The following is a 21,953-nucleotide window of genomic DNA, read 5'->3' as shown; positions in this document are numbered from 1 at the left end:
AATTAGTTTCTTGCTTCTTCTAGGGTATAGCTTGCTTCCTTATGTTGGGCTTTACCCTTTATTATCCTTTGTAGTGCTGGATTTGTAGAAAGATATTGTGTAAATTTGGTTTTGTCATGGAATATCTTGGTTTCTCCATCTATGTTAATTGAGAGTTTTGCAGGATACAGTAACCTGGGCTGGCATTTGTGTTCTCTTAGGGTCTGTATGACATCTGTCCAGGATCTTCTGGCCTTCATAGTTTCTGGCGAAAAGTCTGGTGTTATTCTGATAGGTCTGCCTTTATATGTTACTTGACCTTTTTCCCTTACTGCTTTTAATATTCTTTCTTTATTTTGTGCGTTTGGTGTTTTGACAATTATGTGACGGGAGGTGTTTCTTTTCTGGTCCAATCTATTTGGAGTTCTGTAGGCTTCTTGTATGCCTATGGGTATCTCTTTTTTTAGGTTAGGGAAGTTTTCTTCTATGATTTTGTTGAAGATATTTACTGGTCCTTTGAGCTGGGAGTCTTCACTCTCTTCTATACCTATTATCCTTAGGTTTGATCTTCTCATTGAGTCCTGGATTTCCTGTATGTTTTGGACGAGTAGCTTTTTCCGCTTTACATTATCTTTGACAGTTGAGTCAATGATTTCTATGGAATCTTCTGCTCCCGAGATTCTCTCTTCCATCTCTTGTATTCTGTTGGTGAAGCTTGTATCTACAGCTCCTTGTCTTTTCTTTTGATTTTCTATGTCCAGGGTTGTTTCCATGTGTTCTTTCTTGATTGCTTCTATTTCCATTTTTAATTCCTTCAACTGTTTGATTGTGTTTTCCTGGAATTCTTTCAGGGATTTTTGCGATTCCTCTCTGTAGGCTTCTACTTGTTCTCTAAGGGAGTTCTTTATGTCTTTCTTGAAGTCCTCCAGCATCATGATCAAATATGATTTTGAAACTAGATCTTGCTTTTCTGGTGTGTTTGGATATTCCGTGTTTGCTTTGGTGGGAGAATTGGGCTCCGATGATGCCATGTAGTCTTGGTTTCTGTTGCTTGGGTTCCTGCGCTTGCCTCTCGCCATCAGATTATCTCTAGTGTTACTTTGTTCTGCTATTTCTGACCGTGGCTAGACTGTCCTATAAGCCTGTGTGTCAGGAGTGCTGTAGACCTGTTTTCCTGTTTTCTTTCAGCCAGTTATGGGGACAGAGTGTTCTGCTTTCGGGCGTGTAGTTTTTCCTCTCTACAGGTCTTCAGCTGTTCCTGTGGGCCTGTGTCTTGAGTTCACCAGGCAGGTTTCTTGCAGGGGAAAAGTTGGTCCTACCTGTGGTTCCAAGGCTCAAGTTTGCTCGTGGGGTACTGCCTAAGTCCTCTCCGTGGCGGCAGCAACCGGGAAGATCTGCGCCGCTCTTTCCGGGAGCCTCCGTGCACCAGGGTTCCAGATGACGTTTGGTGTTTTCCTCTGGCGTCTGGATGTGCACAGAGTGCAGTCTCTTCTGGTTTCCCAGGCGTGTCTGCCTCTCTGAAGGTTTAGCTCTCCCTCCCACGGGATTTGGGTGCAGAGAACTGTTTATCTGGTCTGTTTCCTTCAGGTTCCGGCGGTGTCTCAGGCGCAGGGGTCCTGCCGCTCCTGGGCCCTCCCCTACGGGAACCCAGAGGCCTTATACAGTTGCCTCTTAGGCCAGGGATGTGGGCAGGGGTGGGCAGTGTTGGTGGTCTCCTCCGCTCTGCAGCCTCAGGAGTGCCCACCTGATCAGGCGGTGAGGTCTCTCTCCCACGGGGTTTGGGAGCAGAGAGCTGCTGTGGGCCGGGATCCGCGTGCAAAGTATTTTTAACTATACATTATACTCTTAAAGTGTATGCATTCATTTAACCATTATATATCCTAAGAGATAATCTATTGAGCTACTCATCCCTTATCTGTGTATTGTATGCATATGCTTTTGTGTTCACATATGCCTGTGGTTTCTGACATTGGATGTCTTCCTCAATCACTTCCTACCTTATTTGGAGTTTATTACATTTATTTTGAGTGTTTGTGTATTTGAGGGGTGTACATGTGGAGGTCAGGAGTTTGGTCTTACTTTCTACCATGTGGGATCCGGGGGTCAAATTTGAGTCATGGGGCTTGGTGGAACCGTTAACCTGCCAGGTCATCTCATCAGTTCATCCGCCTTAGTGTTTGAGAAAGGCTTCTCACTGAACTTGGAGTGCATCAATTTGGTTAGGCTGGTGGGCCAGCAAGTTCCATAGATCCATCCACCTGTCTGTTTCTCCAGGGCCAAGCCTAGAAGCATGCCACTCCATACCCAGCTTTATACATAGGTGTATGGAGATCCAGGCCCAGGTCTTCATGCTTGTGTTGGCGAGCAGTTGATGGCAAGTACCTTTATCCACAGAAATCCATCTGAACAGCCAGAAGAGCTATAAAAGTCTGTACATATTTGTTTTTATCCAACTTGATTGGTGAGATATACAGGATTTTTTCTTCTTTTACTGGCTTAACTTATTTTTTTATTTTAAAAATATCTGTTAATAGTATCATTTTTTAATTTTTTTTCCTTTGAGACATCTTACTGTTTAGGCCATACTGGTTTCAAACCTCTGAATTCTGAGTGCTGGGTTTCTAGGCAGTCACCACCATATGGCTTCTATTTATAACTGTTTTTTTTTTTAAAGATTTATTTTATATGAGTACACTGTAGCTGTCTCCAGACACACCAGAAGAGGGCATCAGATCTCATTACAAATGGGTGTGAGCCACCATGTGGTTTCTGGGATTTGAACTCAGTACCTCCGGAAGAGCAGTCGGTGCTCTTAACCGCTGAGCCATATCTCCAGCCCTCTATTTATAACTTAATTAATTTTGGAGTTGATTAATGTTTCTTGTGGCAGCCTTATGCTTATTTCAATAATCTTTTTATAATTTCTCAAGAGCCCAATGCCATTTTCTTTTTTTTTTTTTTTGTTTTTTTTAGTGTTAAGGATTCAAGACCTCATCCTCCTGAGCTTTAATACAAATCTAGTTTAGATTGCCTTTTACTTAAAAGTTACAGGAAAGTTTTAATCCTGACACTTGTTATTTTTTTCTCTCTGCTTTTATTTATGTTAAACACTTGAGAGTTGGGATGACTGCTCTGTGGCAGGAAGTTTGCAAGCTTGCCAGAACTCCAGAGTTAGATCCCTAGCGTAACACAGAGGAAACTGTCCATGGCACAGTAAATACCTGCTTCGGTTTGGGTATTAACTTCTGCTTTATATCACTGTGATTATAAATACACTGAGCTGGGTGGTGGCACATACCTTTAAGCCCAGCACTTGGGAGTCAGAGGCAGGTGGATCTCTGTGAGTTCAAGGCCAGCCTGGTCTACAGAGTGAGCGTTCCAGGGCAGCTATGGCTACACAGAGAAACCCTGTCTTGAAAACCCAGAAACAATCAACCCCCCAACCCCCACACACAAGTTCTTTTGAGTTTACTGAAGGTGGTCTTGGGCCTTGAGGTTAAAACTACAGAGGGAGAACAGGCTGCCTAGATCTAACTCTTCCTTGCTTACTATCATACACCCTGTGACCTATATACAAAGTCACTTAAGCACTTGTTTTGTGCCTCAGTTTCTCTTGGTTTGTAAAATGGAGATAATACATAATTTAAAGCACTGGTGTTGGGGCAGATGAATTGGCTTACCTGGTCAAAGTGACTGCAGTCAAATCTGATGATCTAGGTTTCATCCCTAAGACCCGCATGGTGGAAGAACAAAACCAGTGCCACAACTTGTTCTCTGATCGTCACACACTTGCCACGGAACACACATGCCCATATACAAATTAAATGCATTAATCTTTTAAAAATAGTGTGAGAATCAATTGGATTAATTGGGTTAATCAATTGTGAAATGTTTAGAACAGGGAGCCATATCCCGGAAGTGATGTTATTTTCTTTGTGGCTTACTATGCAGTAACTTTATTGAACAGCCCATGGATCCTTGAAGGGAGGTCCGTTCTTTGGCATATGAAGCTATGCTTATTGCCAATAATGTTGAGATGACTGCAGCTTTACTTATGTTTTCATTTCACCATTTATAAACTGCTGTTATCTCTCATCATTTTTGTTTTTTGATTATTAGTGCCTTCCCTTTGTTGCATGTTCGCAACCATTGTATTCATCAGGAAACAGAGCCTTTATCATTCCAAGTGTGTCCCTTTGACTTGCTTAATGACTTTGACCTGAATCCAACCTTGTTTGATTATGGCACCTGCTCTCTCTCTCTTTGCATTTTCCCAGTTGAACTGCGGCCCATCTTTTTACGTTCTCAGTAAGAGCAAGCAGCCCAGAGTTGCATTTCACTTTGTGATTCAATCTACCAGTCTCTTTGCTTTAATAGAAGACATAAACCAATATAGAGGTTTGAACAAGAGGTATGTTTGAGCAGAGGCATTAGTTTGCCATTCTTTCTCCTTTACATCGTTCCAAAACTCCTAGAAATTGCTAGATGCTTCGAGTTTGTATATGTTTTTCTGAGAATTTAAATGCTTTGTATTATTGTGTAATGAGGTAAAATTAAAATGACCTTAATTCTAAATTTCTTTGGACATTATCTACAACCTGAATGCTATTTCTCTGTATTCTATAGTTAAATTATAAGGTACACCCATGCCTGTAACTAGATTGATCACTAGTATGACACAACTGTACTAATACTACTGTCTACCTTTCTGTTCAGAGTAAAATGCTTTCTTACAACTTTCACATACATGTACCAATTTTCAATAATGTTTTTAAAAGATTTGATCTGATGTGTGTGTGTGTGTGTGTGTGTGTGTGTGTGTGTGTGTGTGTGTACCATGTATGTGCAGGTATCCACAGAGACTACAAGAAGGCATCAGATCCCCTTGAGCTGTACTTAAATGTTGTTATGAGCCCAGTATGAATGTTGGGAAGCAAACTCTGGTCTCCTGGTAGAATAGCAAGTGCTATTTACTGATGAGCCATCTCTTCAGCCCTGATTTCTTTTTTGAAATCTTGGTTTTATTCCTTTTCTTGTTTATCTCTTGTGCTGATTTCTTACAAATGCTATTTCTGTGGTTTGATTACGCATCTTTGAGGAGCATGAATTTCCTGGGAAAGCTGCTATAATGAACATTCGGGTGAGGGACCCGGGACTGTGTGCCCCTAAACAGGCATTCTCCCACTGGTCCTGAGTTGGACTTACGCTTCACCACTTCGTTTGCTAAGCCTCTGGGAGATGCTTTCTACATACACTGCTTGGGTCTCTGATGTCCTGCTGTCTCTTCTGCACCTCAGAACTCTACCCAAGGAGATTTCCTGTTAAAATGTTGCATTCATCATATTTTAATCAAACAGAAAGATTTTGTATTCTTTCTGTGTGTCTGCCTCTCCATCTGCTCCTATGCCTTCTCTCTAACCTTTCTCTCAAACACACACACAGCCTTCATACATGTGGACACATCCCATCTCCTAACCCAGTTGGATTCATCTTTGATTGAATAAGTGTTTGTTGCTTATATTTGTTTACTTTTTCAATATTTGTCTTCTGTATATGGGTGTTTGATCTGCATGTATGTGTGTATTCAACGTAGATGTCTGGTGCACATAAGAAGTTCAGAAGAAGGCATTGAATACCCTGGAACTGGAGTTAGTAATGGCTGTTAATCACCCTGTGGGTACTGGGAACCCAACCCGGGTCCTGTACAAGTGCCACAGGTGCTCCTGATCACTGAGCCACCTCTCCAGCTCTGCTTCCATTCTTGTAAACCATGGAAATCATTTTTACAACTGAATCACGAAGTAGCAGTATTTTTCCTTCCCTAAAACTTTATAATGGTTTTCTTCACTTCCCTGCCTTATCTGACCTCCAAACCCTCATACAAACTTTTCTCAATGTGGTCATAGGTGCACCCTCCATGAATCTAATCTTGAATGAACCAGTCTTGGACCCATATGTTGTGATGCCTGGGACTGTTGTACAATAGTCCTGAAATCTGCTTCCATTCAAGCCTTCCCATCACCCTTAAGTTATTGCCCCTGTTTCTTATATGATGGGACCTTTTTCTTCTGTTTGTGCCTGTGTTTTTTAGATGGCACATACCGTGCAGGAGATAAAGGAGATATATGATATATATATATATATATATGAATATATATATGAAATGTAAATAATATGCATACATATGAAATATATATAAAATATCTGTTCATCTACATACCTGAGTGACAGTCTCTAGTTGAAAATTTTCTCCTCAGAATGCACTTATAGAGCTGCAATCAAGACATCCAGTGCCATCTATTAATTTGTTCATCATTTATTATAGTCTGGGCCCACCTCTGCCCACCAGACACTTGAGTTTTCCTTGTCTCTTATGTTCTGTGGTCTCTGTATTTCTGTTGACACCCTGGACATGTGCTTAGATAGAATCTCAGTGTCTGAACAGCACTTGTCACCACAGGCGCATATGCTCTTGAAACATAAGTCTTTTGTTTTTACTTTTTAGTCAACATGTAACATTATTGTTGTATGTGTGTGTGGTCTCTATGTGTGCACTTGGCTGCCACATGTGCATGTGGAGGTTGAAGCACAACTTTTTAGAGTCAGTTCTCCTCTACCCGCTTCATACTGGATCCCAGGACTTAAACTCAGGTCACCCACCAGGCTTTAGAAAAATGCTTCTCTTTTTCTTTTTTTTTTTTTCTTTTTTTCTTTTTTCGGAGCTGAGGACCGAACCCAGGGCCTTGCCACTGAGCTAAATCCCCAACCCCAGAAAAATGCTTCTCAACCTGCGGGTTTTGACCCCTTTGGAAGTCGAATGACCCCTTCACAGGAGTCATCTAAGATCATTGGAAAAAAATAGATATTTATATTATGATTCATAACAGTAGCAAAATTAGAGTTATGAAGTAGCAGCAAAAATAATTTTATGGCTGGGGGTCACCACAAAATGAGGAACTGTATTAAAAGGTCGAAGCATTGGGAAGATTGAGAACCACTGCTTTAGAGGAGAGAACCTTTATCTGTGGTGTCAACTTGCTAGGCTTAAAAAAATAGCTACTATTTCTGATGGTGGTGGTACTCAGCTTTAATCCCAGCACTCAGGAGGCAGAGGCAGAAATAAGAGGAGTTCTACAGTCTGAGTGCCAGGGTAGCCAGGGTTACACAGAGAAACCCTGTCTTGAAAAGCCAAACAAACGGTTGGGGATTTAGCTCAGTGGTAGAGCGCTTGCCTAGCAAGTGCAAGTCCCTGGGTTCGGTCCCCAGCTCCGAAAAAAAAGAAAAAAGAAAAGCCAAACAAACCAAACCAATAAACAGACAGACAAAACCTATATTATATGCTCCTAAGCCCCTTATTTTAAGTATAATCCCACTATACTGGGCAGATGTGCTATCAGGGTGTCTAGGTTAGACATATACCTTTCCTTTCCAGCTATTTTTCATGACCTGTAACCACTTATGCAGATGATAGTACATTAGGGTATGCTCATAGTCTTGAGGACTAGGAGGCACAGGGCCATAGTTGACACATGTAGTTAAATGTTATCATGGCCATCTGTTGAAATTGGCAGAACAGTTAGTAATTGCATTTCTACCTGGTTGCTCACAGCATTCAAATGCAGCTAGTAGTCATGTGATTACCACAGAGTCTATACCTATAGTTCCCTACTTGTCTTTTGTTTATCAAACAAACAAAAAACAAAACTATTTTCCAGCTCAGCGAAAATTAAAGGAATAATGTTTTGTCTTGTTTTTGTGTTTTACATATGGCCTCATGAGGCCCAGGCTGGCATTGAAATCACTATATAGCTAAAGATGACCTTCAACTTCTAAGAACTTCCTGATTCCACCTCTCAAGAATGTTGGCATTACAGGAGTGCTTCATTATGCCACAGTTTGTACAGGACTGGGGGATGGATCCCAGGACTTCATGTATGTTAGGCAAGCACTCTTCCACCTGAGCTACATCCCTAGCTCGTAATAGAAGCATAATGGTTATTACTAAAAGTCCACCATTGTAGGGCACTGCTCTTGAAGTCTGTGCATATACATGTGAATAAACAGGAGTAGAGTCATGCCTTTGTTTTGTGCTGCTGTGACACAACTGGAGATTGGGTAGTTTACAAATAAATAACAGAAACATGTTTTCCCATAGTTCTGGAGGCTCAGGTGCCCATGTTCAAATCAAGGTGCCCGTATCTGGGGTTACTTTTGCTAGCGCTCCCCCCCCCCCCATCTTCAGCTTACTTTTGCAACAGATTTTTGCTAGCCCTGGCTGGTCTAGAATTTGCTTTGTAGACCAGGCTGGCCTTGAACACAACAGATATCCACCTGTCTCCTCTCAGTGCTAGGATGAAAGGTATGTGTCACCACACCTTCCTTTGGTTTGAAAGACAAGGGTTTCAGGAGGCTAGAGAGATAGCTCAGCAGTTAAGAGCCATACTACTCTTGCAGAAGCCTCAAGTTTGGTTCCCAGTATCTACGTCAGGCAGCTCATAACTGCTTGTTATTGCAACCCCAAATGATCCGATGACTACCTCTTACCCCTCAGGGCAAGACACTCCTACAAACTGACACAGAGACAGACAGACATTATATGTATATATTAAAATAAAAATGAAACCTTAAAGGCAGGTCCCATGTAGTGGAGGGTATTTTCCACCTTGTTCTACAGTTGAGAATGTGCTTGACCTCATTATCTTCCTGCCCCCAGCTCCTAAGCACTAGGATCAAAGTGTGTGGCATCATCCCAGCGGCTTCTTGATGGCCCTCAAAAGACAATAGGACACATGAATCCACTGGCATACATTCTTTTCATAGAACCATCCTGAGGATATATTACCACATAGACATGGCGAAAGGCTCTGACTACCACACTTGTGTTGGTGACTAATACCGGAGTTTTCGGTGATACGTTGAAACCCGAGCAACATCAAAACGTTACTTTGTAACCCACTTTTCCAACTCTTCAGTGTGGCCTTTGTTTCAGTAGTATGCTAGTTTCCTGTGCCTGCTAACAAATACAGAGAACACTGGCTAAAAGCAACAATCTTACATAGTCAGAAGGCTTAAAATGGGTCTGCTTGGGCTAAAATTAAGTCCATCGTTTCTGGAAGTACCCAGGAAAAGCCAGCTTCTGGAGATCCTTGGCCCTTGGCTCCTGGTTCTCTTCCTCTATCCGCAGAGCCAGCAGCCTTGGCTGAGACACCCTCTCAGACTCCCCCACTTCCACTCTTGAAATAACCTCTGTGATTACATTGTGTCCTGCAGAGAATTCTCATAATCTCCCTAAACTAAAGCTGGCTTGTTAGTAACTTTTTTTCTGCAATCTTAACTCTGCCTGTGTTACCAGCCACATGAAAACTAGGATTGTCTGGTAACCTGGATGGACTCTTCCCATGCCAGCTCCTGGCTCCCATTTGGTAACCTGTATCGACTTCTGTGCCATTCTCCTGTTTCCTTTCTACTACTCCTGTTCATCTCGGTTGTCTAGCTTATAGAAAGGTCATTGCTGTAAAGCACAGTTTTGTTGCAGTCACTGCTACTGCTGCAAGAACCTGTAGGGTGTGGTGTATAACATTCCACTCTGACCTCACAGTTTATCCCCTCATCTGATTCAGGGCCACAGGTGTTGTTTTCAGGCTGTTCCTGGGCATAAAGGTTCAAAGTAGCATTCTTGTGAACATTCCTGGTGAGACTGTATAGACTGTCTCTTGGGCAAGTAGCTAAAAGAATGAATTGCTGAGCTGTGTTGTGCAGTAAACAAGCAAGCCCATGCATGTTGTTTCTTCTTCTTTTCTTTGAGACAGAGTCTCTCTACAGAGCCTTGGCTGTCCTGGAATTTAGACTAAGTTGGCCTTGAACTCAAAGAGCTGCCTACCACTGCCTCCAGATTGTTAGGGTTAAAGGCATGTGCCACCACTATATTGTTTCTTAAAGAACTCAAATGACCAGGAATGATAGCTCACACTGTGATCCTAGCACTTGGGGGTTAGAAGTAGAAGGATCTAAAGTTCAAGGTTGTTCTCCACTACAGGGTTACATGAGACCGTATCTAAAAGAAAAAAAATACAATGAAAACAAAAGAACTTAAATAGATCATGCCTCAAAATAGGCAGTCAACCATGGTGGTTGCTATCTGTAACTTTAGCATTCAGGAGGTAAAGCAGGCAGATCTCTTTGAGCTCTAAGCTAGCCAGGGTCACAAAGACCATGCATGTGTGTATGCGTGCATGTGTGTATGTACAACTGTACATAAGATATACAAAAGTGTATCTACAACCTATTGCCCTCTCCCCTGAACTTAGCCTAAACCTCCCTGGTCAGCCCTTAAAAGTCTACATCAGACATTTAGATTTTATTTATGAAGTCTCTGATGTTCACAAGTGTGCAAACTTGTGACACATTCAAGATACATGTGAACTGATGGTGTTCCCTGATTAATTTACTGTGTGCTCTAGAGTTAAGGGATGATAAAATTACATCACTAAGTCCCAGGTTCTGATGCTCTTGGACCATTTATAAATAGGCAGGACCACTGAGCATTTCTATAAAGTGCCTATAATCCTGTGTTTTACAGGATGGAAAAGAAATGAGAGGTAATTGTCTAAATGCACTTTAGAGTTTGGGGTATTTGGCTTCTGTGTACTTGGCTATCTGCTGTCTATGCTGTACGCATGGCAGGATCTTGCTACATGTTGATTTGGGGATCTATTCTGATTGCTTCTCCTAAGTGAAGCAGAAGGTATCTCATTTACATGTCTAGAAGCATCTCCATTGCCTGCTTGTATCTTCTTCTTTTCCATATCTCCCTATGCATGCTCCTTTTTCACTCTATAGCCAGGGATGGCCTTGGAATCCTAACCTTCCTGACTCTGCCTAAGTGCTGGGAATCTACATGAGCCATAACAACCAGTCCCATTACCTCTTTTTTTAAAGATTTATTTATTCATGTATTTTATATATGCATGTTGTCTTCATGCACATCAGAAGAGGGAATCAAATCTCATTACAGATGGCTATGAGCCACCATGTGGTGGCTGGGAATTAAATTCAGAATCTCTAGAATGTCAAGTATTCTTAACTGCTGATCCATCTTTCCAGGCCATCTCATTCTCTTTTTTAAAAGATTAATTTTAATTATGCATATGCCTACATGGGAGAATGTGCACGTGAGAACTGGTGCTTAGAAGAGGCTGTCGAGTCTCCTGGAATTAGGCAGTTGTCAGCTGTCTGTGGTGGGTGCTGGGAACTGCACTTGGGTCCCCTACAGCAACATGTGCTCTTAACTGCCCAGCCACTTCTGGAGCCACACCATTGCCTTCTTGTTGTTTTTAATATTTTGTTCCTGCTGATGACATCGGCTACTGGCTGAGTTAACCTGTGTGTACTTCTGTTAAACTGATTTTCTTGCAGGCCCAAATTGTGTATTTCAAATTGCTAGAAATGCAATACAATAATTGGGAACCAGACTGCATGAGGTTGGATCTCATGAGCTCCTTGCTATAGGAGTTACGTGTTCAGTTATTTAATCAGACAGAAGTTGATTGAGCACTGTACATCACTGTACAATGTGAATGTCATAAACTTCATAATAGACTGCAATCAGGGAAAAGCCAGACCCAGTGATTTGGTAAGAACCACTAGGTCCTAGGAAAGGCTTCTTTGGCATGATCTCTTTTTTCATAAAAATTAACTCATGGAGCCTTAAAGTCTCTTTTCCTGCCTTCACTCTAGATTAGGAAAGGAAGTAGCATACAACATGCCCAGCCCTATATTTATGATGTGAAACAGAAGATCGTGATGCAGGGTTGGGGATTTAGCTCAGTGATAGAGCGCTTGCCTAGCAAGCACAAGGCCCTGGGTTCGGTCCCCAACTCCGGGAAAAAAAAAAAAGAAAAGAAAAAAAGAAGATCGTGATGCGAATCCAGTAATAGGACTGGATTAGCAAAGTGCTTGCTATACATATGGAAGGCCTGAGTGCAGATTTTTAGCACCTATGTAAGAAGCCAGGCCTGGTAGCATGTGCTCTAATCATAGCACTGGTGGGGGGGGGGGGTGGAGACAGGAGGAACCCAGAGTCAGGCTGGCCTGCCAGTCCTGCCAAATAAGCAAATCCAGCTTCAATAAGAGATCCACTTTCAAAACAGAGGGTCATGAGGGCTAGAAAAAGACTCATTGGTTAAGAGCAAAAATTCTCACAGAAGACTACAGTTTAGTTCTCACTATTCATATCTGACAACTCACAACTGCCTGAAAGTTCAGCTCCAGGAAATCCAATGCCCTCTTGTGACGTGCAAGCACATGCACATATCCACATACATACATATAATAACAAATATCTTTAAAATACAAGGTGGAAAGAGATAAGACACTCAGCTTGCCCTCTAACCTCCACATGTGAGCACACTGCATAAACATGAGCATACGTGAAAAGAACCAAAAAATAAATTTTAATTTAAATATAGGACAGTGGTATGTGATTCTTTTGTCATATAAAAAATAACTGTAAAAGTGTTTTTCCATTTGTAAGTATAACCTGCAGATTATTTTTAAATAGTACATTGATACTATAGACTGTATAAATTACACATTCCCAGCCTGGGGCCCTTCTTCTCTGGGCTGTCATCTGTAGAGAAAACAGCTCCGAACCTTGACACCCTGTCAAGACAATCAGAAACAATTATCCCTCCTAACAGAACTGCATGTGCTTCTCTTCAACTTTCCTTCATATTTTTCGTTTCAATCCTGTAGATTAAAAAACTTTAAAGAGTAATCTAAAATTCTGCTGTTGGGAACAGACATCCTTCTGTCAAGGAAAATGTCATAGAGACTACTGAGTTGTAAACTGAAAAATTCTCATTGGTAAGTACATCAGTGTGAATGAGTGTCTTTCAGGAATGAGGAGCTGGAACTGAACAGCGCTTCACTGGAAGATGCCAACTCCTGGGACTTCATCTGCCTTCCCACTCTTCGGCTTACAAGTATTTAAAGCAAAAGTAAGTTTCCTAAGAAGGATCCACAGAACTATAAAGCAGGTTGGGTCATCTGATCCACCTAGTACCTTTGACAAAGAGAACCAGGTTCTATTGAAAGAGTGGGAATACCAGAACAAGACTAGGAGAAGCTCTGGCATAAAGACATGGTGCATCTTTGTTTCCTGCAGTCCTGTCAGACCTGTATTGTGATTTGTGTTTTGGACCAATCATATCTGAGCCTAATGTAAAAGATGGCACACTGGCCATCCTCTAGGCAGAGCTGGAGCCCGCCTTGGCATTGGTCAGCGAGAAGCTGCGTCCAGCAGGTCCTATTGCTTCAGCTGTTTCACCCTGTACAGGTTTCCCTGTCTGTGCAGAGTGCCATCTGCAGCTGGGGGCTGGGGCAGGAGGAAGAACTAGTGTTTCTAAAAACTCCTCCACTTCTTCCTTTGTGCAGTCTTTGCTCTACGAGGATGGGTCTCAGACTTACAGAAGAAAATTATAGAGCATATAAACAGGTTATCTGAAACACAAAGAGATGTGGGTCTGTTTTCTGAAAGTGGGATATAAACCTGACAATAGTTTGTTGAAAGAAGTTTATGTGACGACAGCTCAGAGACACGAGGCTGAGATGCGATAGAGCGGTCTCTTCAAAGGACCCTGGTTTATAATTGTATCAATAAATCCCTACACCATGCTCGTGTGTGTGCAATACAAACATGTACATGTGCTGAGCAGTGGTGAGCACGCCTTTGATCCCAGCACTCGGAAGGCAGAGGCAGGCGGATGTCTGAGTTCAAGGCCAGCCTGGTCTACAGAGTGAGTTCCAGGACAGCCAGGGCTACATGGAGAAACCCTGTCTCAGAAAAAAAAAAGTTACGTATATATGTTTCATGAAAACTTTCCCAGTCGTATGTTCAAAGCTGCTGTCCATTAAGCAGATATTAAGAACCTGGCCCTGGCTTTGCGTACCTTCAGAGATGCCAAGTTCTTCCTTTCATTCATGTTTTAAAAACGCACATACTCCACTTGTCTCGCTGTAACAAACTACACAAGCAGCGCTTTACTCACTAAGGCAGTGGTCCCATACGCCAACTATCTACTACTGACAGCCTTTCACTAGAGGGCCTCATGGCCATCCTGAGAATCACATAGCTCGAAAGACTTCCCTCAGGACTCAGAAATGTATTCATGGATGGGCTAATGCACAAGATGATCAAATGATGGCAATTCTTTAGTATAAAGGTACTTGTCACTGCAGCTAGAAGAAAATGTCCTGAAATGTAACAGAAAGAAAAACAAAACTATTACCTATTCCTAAAAGCCAGTAAGTTATGTAAGAGTATTCGGAATGATTCTGGAAGAAAGGCACCAGGGAAGCCCAAAGTACTTTCACCAGTAGATTACATTAGGTGTCAGCACAGACCAGGGAGATTTGTGCTGCCTGATGGCTAAGTCCACACATAACCACCCGCTCATCCTAACGCTCGAAGAGCAAGGAAGGAAATGTCAATCAAACAGGGTCCTGGATCGCATATTCAAGTGCAGGAAAACAGTTCCAATTTGATGTGAGAGGAAGCTGGTCCTGGCCTAAAGCCCGGCTGCTTAGATGGGCACTCTATTCTCCTTGGCCCACTTCTTCATGATCCTGATGATATACTCCACTTGGGTGTTTCCTGTGCTTCTCAGCAAATGCAGCACTTCTCGGAGGGTCTCTCTGACGAAAGGGTTTAAAGAACAAATATTCTCAATAGAGGAGGAAAACTGGCAATCTCATGACATTGCACTATATCCCAAGGAGGCATCTGTGTTCATGGATCCTCCACTGGGCATAAGCCAATTACAAAGCTGCTAGTTTTCTAAGCCATAGCAATGGGTCACTTCAACAGATTTATTCAAAAAGGGTTCAAATATACTTATAATATAAATGAGAATAGCAGTAAGGACCAAATTTTGGTGAATACCCAGCATTTACACTTTAACTAAAACACATTTTAACTTAATAACTCATTTATGTACACATGCATTTATGCATATGCACATATGTATGTTTGTATGTATATATGTACATATGTATGTATATGTGTGTACATATGCATAGTGTATTTGCACTATGCAGATGCCCGAGAAGAAGACAGAAGAGGGTGTCAGATCCCTTACAGGTGTTTGCGACACGTGACATTTACGCTGGGATTCAAACATAGTCCTCATGACTGGTCAGTAAACAGTCTTAACTACAAGCCACCTCCAGCCCCAAGTTAAAATTCATTGTAATTGGGCTGGAGAGATGACTCAGAGGTTAAGAGCACAGACTGATCTTCCAGAGGACCTGAGTTCAATTCCCAGTAACCACATGGTGGCTCACGACCATCTGTAATGAGATCTGATGCCCTTTCTGGTGTGTCTGAAGACAGCTACAGTGTACTTATAAATAAATAAATCTTTTAAAAATTCATTATAATTAAAGCTTAGATACTAGGTGAGGCAGGCTGAAGCTTGCCTGTTGTCTCATCAGAACTTTGGCAACTGTCTGTGGCTCTGCTCTTCTTGTGGTCTTGCTTTCTACTCCGTTTCTCTCTGAGGAACCTCTTGCACCTGACTAAGTGCTTATATTCATGATTATACATATACACAAGGCAGGAAGTAAATTTTGATAATTTGCCTGCAAAATTTTACAGTTTTCTATCCATATGCATTAAGCAATAGATATGGTGCATGGAACTATTTTTATAACACTAAATTAATGAATTAGTTTGAGACCAGGTTGACTTTGCTGGCCTTGAGCCCACTACTTTGCTTTAGGCTCCTAAGTGCTAGGAATTTACTTTCAAGTATTTTAGTTTTTATTCACATAAAACTATAATCCTCTTAGTTTTATATAATCAAATACCTTAGCATTTCCTGGAATACAAGAAGGCAGAAGCAATAAAAGAATTATCAACCATATCTACTCCATTTCTGTTTCTTTGAGGCCTAAATTAGATAGCAGAAGGGCTTTTAGAGAGCAGAAATGCCAATGGCATTTGCTCTGGAAATGGCTGTTCATCCAGAGCCAGAAGTACACCTTACCCTGGATTTCGAGGCTCTCGTATGCTTAGAGTCCCCAGTATGTATGACTTAGAGTCACTTGACTTTGTAAAATAAGGCATTTCTGGAAGAAAATGATCATACAACGTTTCTACCTTTAAGATTTCTGCACCAAGGGGTGGAAGGACAGAGGCAACTCCTCTATTTGCTTACTTACTTGGGTTCTCTCCCAGCTAAAATCATCTGGAAAATTCCCACACAGGCACCCCTCTTGCCTTCCCAGTATTCAGGGTTGGGATCCAGCCTCTCTAGGACATCAAAAGCCTTGGCTGAATAGTAGAACTGGCCCATCTGCACAAAAGAAAACATGTTGGTAGTATTGACCTTTAGTTAAGAGGTTGGACAGAGTAAAACATGGAGTACCAAACAAAATGGGCTGAAGCAAATGCACACATTTCTTTTGAGGTAGCAGCTTAGGCACATGTCAATGCCTAGCTAAAACAAAAGAACCACAGTTTAAATGCTAGGTCCATCTACAGCCACATGGCCTTGCTTTCAGTGATAGAACATTTTGTCTAATACTGTTGAATTATGCTGTCATCAAAACATTTGCTGTTTCTCCTAATTCTAGTCTACTCTTGTGAGAAACTAGTGGCATTGACTGTCTCGAATTAGGTATTTTTTCAAGTTTCCTCAATATACTACACTAACTGGACCATATTCAACTCAAAACCTTTTCCTGGGTTGGGGATTGAGCTCAGTGGTAGAGCGCTTGCCTAGCAAGCGCAAGGCCCTGGGCTCGGTCCCCAGTTCCAAAAAGAAAAAGAAAAAAAAAACTTTTTCCTGGTTGTCCTAAATCCTTAGACTGCCTAGGCTGTGACAATTCTAAGCACATGGCCTCTGAATTCATTTTGCAGACATCTATCCCACAGACTCAGCACATTTCCTTAGGTTCACAGAACATGCTGAGCTGAACTGAAATCGCCGAGATGGGTTTTCCGAATTTGCTCTTAAGGTTCTAAATTACTGGATGACTCTCTTCACTCTGTGGATCTGGTCACTCTCCAGCCTGCTACTCAGCCACTGACAAGTGCCTTAAGGTTTTTGTTGAGGAATTTAATTCCAGTAACAGGGTTGCTCTGGCAATGGATCACATCCAAAGATGATCTGGCCAGGATACAGAAACATCCTGGGTTACCATCTGATTTGGCTGGAATACTAACACACCCTTAGTACACACCTTTAATCCCTAAAATGGCAGGTTAGATTAGTTTGTAGAAAGATGCAGCCATGTTTAAAATGTCAACTAGTTGAGAGGCAAAGTGATGAATCAAAGAAAGCTTTAACAATGAGTCAGAAAGTCTATGCCCAATTCTCACAAAAATAGTTCAGAAACGAGAGGCTATTGAAGAGCAATGCAGAGAGGAAGAATGAGATAGACATAGGTTTTGTGTGTGTGTGTGTGTGTGTGTGTGTGTGTGTGTGTGTGTGTGTACCTTACAGAGAAAGTTTTATCAGTTGCAGAGAGAACAAGCTAGACACAGGTGAAGACAGAGTGAGCCGGTGAATGAAAAGGATCCAGAAGATTAGGAGATATTGTCAAAGTTAGTATGAAGCCAAGCAGAGCAATTCAGTCAGAAGCTGAGAGAAGCCAGATTGAATCAGTCAACTTGATAGGTTAGATTGTATGGAGGCTAGAAGCTTCCAGGCCCATACAATCCCTTATCCTGTCTTTCTACCTACTTCCCAAGTGCTCTTCCTCTTCAGGGTCTTCACATTTCTTCTCAGTATGTAAGCCAGCACATAAATAGAGTGGTGTGTGAAACATACAGCTTACTATGGATGAGTACAAGTGGACAAACCACCAGGTCCACATGCTGTGGCAAAACAAGATCTGCTAGCAGATCCCTTCCAAAGCTCACCAGTCCCTGGAACTATGTGCCATGTGATGCTGGTCCTCAATTTTCGCTTCCCTGTCACCTAAACTCACCTTGTAACAGTCATTGGCAATGAGCTGTAAGAGGCTGAAGGACTCGCCGGAGGTTTCCATCTTGAGATAAAGTTCCCAAGCTAGTCTTGGTTTCTTGTTCATAATATCTGCAAAAGAAAACAATGTTATTGTTTACTCATGGTAGTGCCTCAGGACATTAACCAAAGATGTTCTTCAACTCTAGCCTTGAGCCTCTCAAGTGATGAAATTGTAGGAGTGTGCCACCATTCCCAGCATTTTTTAAACTTAATTTTTATTTGTATGTATGTGTTTGTGACCTTGAGGGCCAGAAAAAGACACTAGATCACCTAAAGCTGGAGTAACAGGAAGCTGTGTTGATGGGATCTGAATTCTGTTCTTCTGCAAGATCAACCAGCACTTCACCACTGAGCAAGCCATCAATCACTTCAGCCCCCAGGGTTAGGCTTTTTAAATGTATAAGAAATAACTCCTGCACTGTGCCATTCTATGGACTTGGGTTTATGTCCTCCAAATACAAAATACTAGTAAAATACCTCTCACATGAATGATGCCACCTACCTGGTTTCTTACCAGAATTAGGTCAAACCTAAAATATTTAAGCTTTATATAATTATCTTTTAAACTGAGTTAAGTTGTAGATGTCTCCACTTTGCTAAGGGCATAGTCGTCCTTCATTCACTCCTGCTCACAGCTCCACCTTCATTAGATCTGACTGCTAACCAAGTGCTATGGGCCATGCCTGTAATTCCAGCTTTTGGGAGATTAAGCCAATGGGATCCAGGAGTTTAAGGCCAGCCTAGGATATAGAGTGGGACTTTGCCTCAAAAATACTACCAGCACCACCAACAAGAAGAATATGCAGTTGCTAAAATGTTCCTGTGACTATAAAAACATACTAAACATTTTAAGGGCAGCTTTAAAACTTTTACTTATTATTGTATGTGTGTTGTGTGTTTGGGTAGGAGGGGCCTGAGCCAGGGTGCATGTATGATAGCCAAAGAATAAATGTCCACTCTCTTCTTCCACCTTTACGTGCTTTCCAGGAGACAAGTAGTTACTTGAGTCATCTCAGTGGCTCCTGGTACATATTTTAAATCTGACTGGATTGTAACACCCATGCAGGAACTAAGCAGACACAGGCCTGACACGTATGCCCAGGTGAGGCACCATATACAGACTCTAACCCCCAGCCTCTTTCCTTAACTTTCATGCTTCCCTATTTAACATCTAATTTTAACTTAGTAAGTCACCTCTGTTGTGCCTGTTGTTTTTTTTTTAATTTTGTTTATTATTATTTTTTTGAGATGGTTTCTCTGTAGCCTTGGCTGTCCTCAATCTATGAACCTTGAACCACAAAGATCTGCTTGCCTCTACCTCCCAAACGCTGGGATTAAAGGTGCATATGCTCACACCACCCTGCTTATTTTTTACTTTTATTTTTTCATCCACAGAATCAACTAACCTGGGGCTGGAGAGATGGCTCAGAGGTTAAGAGCACTGACTGCTCTTCCAAAGGTCCTGAGTTCAATTCCCAGCAACCACATGGTGACTCACAACCCTCGGTTATGTGATCTAATCCCTTCTTCTGGTGTGTCTGAAGGCAGCTACAGTATACTCATATAAATAAAATAAATGCATTTATTTTAAGAAAAAGAATCAACTAATTGGGGTTCATAAAGGGTCACAGAGACCGAACAAGAAATCAAGGAGCCTGCATGGGTCTAACCTTAGGTCCTCTACATATGTTACTGTTGTATAGCTTGGTCTTCTTGTGGGACTCCTGACAGTGGAAGTGAGGGCTATCCCTGAATCCTTTGGCTGCTTTTGGGGCTCTTTTCCTCCTACTGGGTTACCTTATGCAGCCTTCGTATGAGGGGAATTGCCTAATGTCATAGGAGCTGTCTGATGTGGATGATGGGAACCAATCAAGTCCTCTGGAAGTGCAGTGAACACTCTTGACTACCAAACCATCTCTCTAGCTCAGATTAGCTAAAAGACAAAATATAACAAAGCAAAACAAAACAACAACAACGAAACCCTAAAGCAACAAAAAACAAAAAATTCATTCTGTAGCCATGGATGGCCTAGAACTCAATATGTAAATTAGGATAGCTTTGTACTCACAAAGATATGGCTCCCCGTGTCTCTCAAACAGTCAGTATCTCAGACTGACCACATACTCATCATGCAGCCAAGGATGGTCTTGCACGTCTGATCTTTCTGATTTCCCCTTAAGTAGTGCTGTTTTTTGTTTGTTTGTTTTTATTTATTTTTGTTCTAATTTTATTTTTTTTAAATTGGCATTCTCAAAGAACATAAGGAGACCTGTAGTTACAGGTCTTCTGGTGTCAGCCCCCTCAATGCTAGTGCTGTTGTAGGTTATCTGATATGGGTTCCTTCTACCACAGCTGGAGATGACTTATCTCTTCTGTTTTATTGTTCATACTTTCTGTTTACCTTTCCCTCTCACATTTTTTTCTGTTGCTCAGACTAATTACTAGTCTTAATTTAATTTATTTCCCTCTGGCTACCATTAGTGACTAGTGTCTTGGCATACAATATACTATTGAAGAGGCAGTTGCTTTTAACTGACACTTGCTGTGTTTTCATGATAGGCATATCCATAGGGTAGAGTTGCTTCTTCAGTCAATATTCTCATTTAGAGCAGAGCTGGATAGTGAGCTTGGTGCTCAGAGCATGTGTTCTGAGGGTTTAGCTACTGAGCTACACTCTAGGAGCACAAGAAATGAAACAGCATCTCAACTCTACAACAACCTAGTCCCTCTTGAACACGAGAAATACTTTCACTGAAATAATCAACTAACTGGAAAACAAAATCCAAAGAAACGTAAGTCCAGATATGCAAATCCCAATGCAGGGCTAGGTGTAGTGCCTTTAATCTCAGTACTTGGGAGGAAGAAGCTAGTGGATCTCTAAATTTGAGGCCGGAGTCTATCTATAGTGGCCATCTGCTCTATATAAAGTGAGTTCTAAGACAACCAGAGCAACACAGTGAGACCCTGTCTCAAAACAAAACAAAACAAAACTTCAAAAGTAAGTCCCAATGTAGAAACAAAAACTCTGAAAAATCAAAACAATATGATTACTCTAATGGAATTACAGTAATGGAGTCCATGAGAGTGAAAGTGAATTGGGTGAAATCCTGGACAAAGAATTCAAAAGAATGAACATTAGAACATTCACTGAAATCAATGAGGACATGAATAGCTGAATAGAGAAGTCAGAATAAGGGGCAGGAAAGATGGCTCAGTGGTTAAGGGAACCGGTTGCTCTTCCAGAGGGCTCAAGATTCTGTTACCGGAAACCACATGGTTACAACTGTCTGTAACTTCAGTTCCAGGGAATCCAATGCCCTCTTCTGGCCTCCCCAGGGACTGCATTCACAGAATGTACACACCCATGCACATAAAAGAAAAATAAAGGTTAAAAAAAAAGACATAAGTTGTTAAAATATAAAATTAAATTTAAAAGTAAAAATAAAGTATGAAAAGGAATTCATAAAAAGAAATACTGAGGGGTTGGGGATTTAGCTTAGTGGTACAGCGCTTGCCTAGCAAGCACAAGGCCCTGGGTTCAGTCCCCAGCTCCGAAAAAAAAAAAGAAAAAGGAAAAAAAAAAAGAAATACTGATAAAACTTAGCTTGAAATTTTGTAAGTGAAAAATTCAGTAAGACATACAAAAATTCAGTGGAAAGCCTCACCAATAGAAGGGACCATGTGGAAGACGGTGTCAGGACTCGGGGAGAGCACAGATGAATGTGATAGTTAATCTTGGGTATCAACTCCACTAGATGGAATCAACCCACGATTCTGGGCATGCCTGGGAGGCATTTTCTTATTTGGATCATTTGAGCCAGAAGATCCACCCTGTATGTGAGCCACACCTTCAGGTAGCAGCCTATATAAAAGCACTTGAAAAAGTGTTTGCTTTTCTTATGCTTGCTCTCACTCTCAGACAAGTTCTTCTGTCCCATTGCT

At 41.6% G+C, this 21,953-nt stretch overlaps 1 protein-coding gene across 2 annotated transcripts in view; it reads right to left on the bottom strand.

Moving 5' to 3' along the window:
• Positions 1-12,408: 12,408 nt before the first annotated feature.
• Positions 12,409-21,953, bottom strand: part of Ift56 (intraflagellar transport 56) — a 57,965-nt gene continuing 48,420 nt past the window's right edge. Inside the window, exons 14-16 of one of the 2 annotated variants that reach the window (XM_006236330.4) lie at positions 17,974-18,080; positions 16,201-16,334; positions 12,409-14,673 (exon numbers count right to left, since the gene is read on the bottom strand). In XM_006236330.4, the coding sequence (XP_006236392.1) occupies positions 14,562-14,673; positions 16,201-16,334; positions 17,974-18,080 (353 nt within the window). In that variant the 3' untranslated portion in view covers positions 12,409-14,561. The remainder of the gene's footprint in view (positions 14,674-16,200; positions 16,335-17,973; positions 18,081-21,953) is intronic. The other variant, NM_001025045.2, reaches the window with a different exon arrangement.

Source organism: Rattus norvegicus, chromosome 4, assembly GCF_036323735.1.
Source record: "Rattus norvegicus strain BN/NHsdMcwi chromosome 4, GRCr8, whole genome shotgun sequence".
Classification (NCBI taxonomy): domain Eukaryota; kingdom Metazoa; phylum Chordata; class Mammalia; order Rodentia; family Muridae; genus Rattus; species Rattus norvegicus.
This window is presented reverse-complemented; position numbering and strand designations above follow the sequence as displayed.